Here is a 6104-nt window from a genome sequence, read left to right as displayed (position 1 = left end):
AAAAATTCTGCTGTTTAGTGCTGCAGTCTTTATTACAATGTCTAGACTAGCCGCTTTTGTCCGGACAGCCGCTGCTGTTACGGAGCATTAACTGCCGCTTCTGACCTCCCGATATTCACCTTATTGCACCTCTCTTTAGTTTTCCTAACCTTGGGAAGGTTTGGCAAACACTCATTAAAGAAAGGTGCTTTTTTTTTTTTTTTTTCTCCCTTCCCTTTTTTTTTTTTTTTTTTTTTTTTTTTTTTTTCGGTGGAAGATAACCCCCCTTCCTCGGGCTGGTCCCGGCGTGCAGCTCCATCTGCCAGGAAGATGGCTCCTATCTTCATCTCTTCTATTTTACTTTGCAGCCCGCAAAACAAACAAAAAAAATTAAAAAATAAATAAATAAAAAAATTAAACCCCCCTCCTTTACGCCCAATTTATTGAATGTGACGCTTAGGCGAGATTTTAGGCCGGGGACAAGCGGCCTTTCAGCTCGCGGGCTTTGCAAAAATAAATATAAGGGGATAAAGAAGCGTTCTGCCATCCACCGAGCCCCTTTTTCTTCCCTTTCCCACTCTTTTAATGAGAAACATGCCTCTGAACATCCTTTCAAGATCATCTCGTGGTGTAAGCAGGACGGGGCTATCACGAAAGCTTGAAGTGGGTTTGCGTTTAATTGCTCGGGGGGGGGGGGCGAGTAGGGGTGTTTGGATGGGTGCAAACGAAGAGCATTTTTGTGGGTTTATCATTTTTTTTCCCCTACCGTTGTCAAATAAAATCAGAAGACACCATCAAAGGGGTTTTCATTCAACAGGGTTGTATTTAAAAGCAAGTATGAGAATTTTACAAGAACACGCTCAATGGATGGGAATATAATGTGCTGTTTCTTGGCTGTTGGGGGTTTTATTCGACCCCCCTTCTTTGTGTGTCACACACACACCCCCCGCCACCCTCCTCCGTATGCACAATCCCATCGCTCCACATCAGAAAGCAGGAGAGCATCCAGATTGGAAACCTTAAAAATACACACTCCCCCCCCCCCTGCCGAAAAACAACAAAAAAAAACCCCAACCCCAACCTTCCGAATTGTTGTATTTACACAAAATACATGCACCACATCACCAACGGCATCTTCGGGATTTCTTTGTCCTCGAAAACGTTGTGTTGCTTTCAGACACTGCGAGAAAAAAAAAGTCGTTGTGCAAAGAGGGGGGTAAAAAAAAAAAAATCACTTTTATGCCCCTGTGCCTGGGAGTTGAACTTGTTTTCCTTAAGCAGGAATTTAAGGACTTGACTTTGCATTTGTGCTTTGTAGGTATAAGGTATCCTTGACTTATGGAAATGCAGCTCGTTGCTCGGTGTAATTAGAGTTTAATTCTTTTTTATTTATTTATTTTTTTATTATTTTTTAAGAAGACTAATATATTGTTCTCAGGAAAATGCAAAAAGATTAACTACAACCGGAAAACAGCGAAAGACATCTGGAGCCAAATTCAGAGTAGGATTACTGGGCCAAGAAAAATCCTATAAATTTCAGTTCGCTGATGAATACAATGAACTCCACACCAAACGTGCACTCCAAGGTGGAGGGTTCATATTAATACCAGTCCTATTAGAGCAGATTGCAGCGAGTCCCATGAATATGGATGATGATATTTCTGATATGCATTCAGGTATTTAAACTCCTACAGAAGAAACCCACACCACAATGACCGCAAAGAGGCTTTTAAGAGGGGAAATTCTAATAAAATGGTCAAATAAAATCATAATGTAGAACAGCTTGCAATGTCTTTATTTGCCACAGAATTTCACAGAGTATCCCGGGGACTCACTTTACATACACAAAGATTTTATTTTTTTTAATTATTATTTTTTCAGGATTTTTTTCCCTCTTGTTATTCTTCGTCTCCCATTTCCAGGGGAAAACAAAAACAAAAACAAAAACAAAAGCCAAACACTACGAAGTTTATTTACAAACCATCTCAGAGACAGTTATTGCAAATGTATTTTCGCCTGGATTTCCCCCCTTCCCGACTCCAAGCGTGAAAATGATACTGTAGAGAATATATATATGGATATATACGCACACACTCCCATATATATGCGCATATATATATTTTTAGATGGAAAGGAGGTGGAAATAATGATCTTCCTTAGAACACAGATGAGCGGGGTGGGTGTGAGTGTGCACACACACATACAAGGACACACATGTTTGTGTGTGCATTCACACACACACACTCTCTCACACACACACTCACCCCAGATGAAGTGATTTGATCCTACAGGGAGACTTTGGCCGCTCTTGTGATAACACAGCTGCATACTGAAATCACCGTGGTAGTAACACACAGTACTGCGATTTATTCAACTGGACAGGGTGCCTAAATAATAATAACAATAAAAATAATAATAATAATAATAATAATAATAAAAAAGGGAATCCCAACCTGTTCAGGAAAAAAAAAAAAAAAGAAAAAAAAAGTTAAATAAAATGTTCATGGAATCCAAGTCCTTGAAGTGGGAACTGGAAGAAAATCTCACTCCTTTTGTTACTCAGCACTGTCCCAGACATAGAAATATAAGTAACGAAAAGGCTTAAACTTTGAGGTTGCTTTGTCGACTCAAAGGGCAAACCCATGCTCGCAACTGTTCCTCCTCAATACACATACACTTCACCAGCAGAGGGGATTTCAAAAGATGTTCACAACAAGGGATTTCCAGAGAAATACTGCAGGCGGTCTCTGCTTAATTTTTTTTCTTTCATTCTTCTGTTCTGAAACCAAATTTTAACCTGTCGGTCGGTAAGATTTAACATCCTAGACAACTGGAGCCTTTTTTCTTTGTTTATATAGACATTGAAGAAAAATTCTCTCTCTAGCTCTCTGATCTGGAATTTCGAATAGGGGCATCTCTTCTTCCTCGTTCTGGGAGCACCTTAAAAGAACCAGAAGGCAGCGTAAATATCCTACGGAAACACAAGACACAGACTCATCTTCACAGCTGACCAGATAGGTAGATAGGAGCAGCTTAATAACTCCAGTTATTAATGCAGGGGGAGATATCTTCCAGCAGTTCGCCTATTGTTAGGGGTAGCAGAGGTGAGGTTACACGGTCTTAAGGACCGTGGTGTAATTATTTTCCCACTGCATGGGGCTTAACGCAGACATCACCGTTTTTTAGAGGTTGTTATTTTTGGGGGTTTTTTTTTGGTTTTTTTTTGTTTTTTTTTTTTTAAATAAAGACCAGTCTGGGACTGGAGGCAGCAGGCTGCTGGAGCAGGGTTTAGACAGGCTGGAAAGGCAAAAGAAAAAACCCACCCCACCCCACGCTCAGCTGCAAATCTGTTATCTGTATAGAAACAGCATGAGCAAGGTTGGAATTAGAGGAACTAGATATTATGTTCCGCATAAGTTTTTGATTAACTCCAGTCCTCGCCACACACGCAAAAAGGAATCAAAGTAAAAGAGAACTTAGCATCTGAGCTGCAAAAGGGGACTTGCATCACGAAAGCAAATAGGGAAACAAAACAACCCTCCCCTCTTCCCAAAAGAGCCCCACGCTGAACGCTAACTTGCAAAGTTGCCTGGATTCAGCCTTTAAAAAAGCTCCTCTAAGACTGCCTAGAAAATGTGAGTGCATGCAAAAAAAAAAACAACCCCAAAACAACCCCAAAACAACCAAACCCAGAAGACCCAAGCAAACAACCACGTAAGTAAAAGCCCTTCCTGACAAAAGCTGGACGCTCCACCAGGCTTGGAGGAGAATAAATGCTACTTTAAACAGGAAAAAAAAAAAAAAAGTCGAAGAAAGTGCTAAGCTTTGCCTGCAAATTCGGCAGATTTCCCCCATAGCGCTGCACCCCCACCAAGAGAAAAGACTCAGCATACAGTTTTAATTAAAAAAAAAAAAACAACCCCAAAACAACCCCAAAACAACCCCAAAACAACCCCAAAACAACCCCAAAACAACCCCAAAACAACCCCAAAACAACCCCAAAACAACCCCAAAACAACCCCAAAACAACCCCAAAACAACCCCAAAACAACCCCAAAACAACCCCAAAACAACCCCAAAACAACCCCAAAACAACCCCAAAACAACCCCAAAACAACCCCAAAACAACCCCAAAACAACCCCAAAACAACCCCAAAACAACCCCAAAACAACCCCAAAACAACCCCAAAACAACCCCAAAACAACCCCAAAACAACCCCAAAACAACCCCAAAACAACCCCAAAACAACCCCAAAACAACCCCAAAACAACCCCAAAACAACCCCAAAACAACCCCAAAACAACCCCAAAACAACCCCAAAACAACCCCAAAACAACCCCAAAACAACCCCAAAACAACCCCAAAACAACCCCAAAACAACCCCAAAACAACCCCAAAACAACCCCAAAACAACCCCAAAACAACCCCAAAACAACCCCAAAACAACCCCAAAACAACCCCAAAACAACCCCAAAACAACCCCAAAACAACCCCAAAACAACCCCAAAACAACCCCAAAACAACCCCAAAACAACCCCAAAACAACCCCAAAACAACCCCAAAACAACCCCAAAACAACCCCAAAACAACCCCAAAACAACCCCAAAACAACCCCAAAACAACCCCAAAACAACCCCAAAACAACCCCAAAACAACCCCAAAACAACCCCAAAACAACCCCAAAACAACCCCAAAACAACCCCAAAACAACCCCAAAACAACCCCAAAACAACCCCAAAACAACCCCAAAACAACCCCAAAACAACCCCAAAACAACCCCAAAACAACCCCAAAACAACCCCAAAACAACCCCAAAACAACCCCAAAACAACCCCAAAACAACCCCAAAACAACCCCAAAACAACCCCAAAACAACCCCAAAACAACCCCAAAACAACCCCAAAACAACCCCAAAACAACCCCAAAACAACCCCAAAACAACCCCAAAACAACCCCAAAACAACCCCAAAACAACCCCAAAACAACCCCAAAACAACCCCAAAACAACCCCAAAACAACCCCAAAACAACCCCAAAACAACCCCAAAACAACCCCAAAACAACCCCAAAACAACCCCAAAACAACCCCAAAACAACCCCAAAACAACCCCAAAACAACCCCAAAACAACCCCAAAACAACCCCAAAACAACCCCAAAACAACCCCAAAACAACCCCAAAACAACCCCAAAACAACCCCAAAACAACCCCAAAACAACCCCAAAACAACCCCAAAACAACCCCAAAACAACCCCAAAACAACCCCAAAACAACCCCAAAACAACCCCAAAACAACCCCAAAACAACCCCAAAACAACCCCAAAACAACCCCAAAACAACCCCAAAACAACCCCAAAACAACCCCAAAACAACCCCAAAACAACCCCAAAACAACCCCAAAACAACCCCAAAACAACCCCAAAACAACCCCAAAACAACCCCAAAACAACCCCAAAACAACCCCAAAACAACCCCAAAACAACCCCAAAACAACCCCAAAACAACCCCAAAACAACCCCAAAACAACCCCAAAACAACCCCAAAACAACCCCAAAACAACCCCAAAACAACCCCAAAACAACCCCAAAACAACCCCAAAACAACCCCAAAACAACCCCAAAACAACCCCAAAACAACCCCAAAACAACCCCAAAACAACCCCAAAACAACCCCAAAACAACCCCAAAACAACCCCAAAACAACCCCAAAACAACCCCAAAACAACCCCAAAACAACCCCAAAACAACCCCAAAACAACCCCAAAACAACCCCAAAACAACCCCAAAACAACCCCAAAACAACCCCAAAACAACCCCAAAACAACCCCAAAACAACCCCAAAACAACCCCAAAACAACCCCAAAACAACCCCAAAACAACCCCAAAACAACCCCAAAACAACCCCAAAACAACCCCAAAACAACCCCAAAACAACCCCAAAACAACCCCAAAACAACCCCAAAACAACCCCAAAACAACCCCAAAACAACCCCAAAACAACCCCAAAACAACCCCAAAACAACCCCAAAACAACCCCAAAACAACCCCAAAACAACCCCAAAACAACCCCAAAACAACCCCAAAACAACCCCAAAACAACCCCAAAACAACCCCAAAACAACCCCAA

The 6104-nt window shown here is 42.3% G+C and overlaps 1 protein-coding gene across 1 annotated transcript in view; it reads right to left on the bottom strand.

Annotated features, from left to right (window-relative positions):
* Positions 1-2686: 2686 nt before the first annotated feature.
* The window catches only part of HOXC11 (homeobox C11), a 7358-nt gene continuing 3940 nt past the window's right edge, over positions 2687-6104 (bottom strand). The window contains exon 2 of the mRNA XM_009884064.1: positions 2687-2919. Coding sequence (XP_009882366.1) covers positions 2687-2919 — 233 coding nt within the window. The remainder of the gene's footprint in view (positions 2920-6104) is intronic.

This window comes from Charadrius vociferus, unplaced genomic scaffold (genome assembly GCF_000708025.1).
Source record: "Charadrius vociferus isolate BGI_N301 unplaced genomic scaffold, ASM70802v2 scaffold1164, whole genome shotgun sequence".
NCBI classification, from domain to species: domain Eukaryota; kingdom Metazoa; phylum Chordata; class Aves; order Charadriiformes; family Charadriidae; genus Charadrius; species Charadrius vociferus.
The sequence above is the reverse complement of the archived record's forward strand: the minus strand, read 5'-3'. Positions and strand labels throughout refer to the sequence as shown.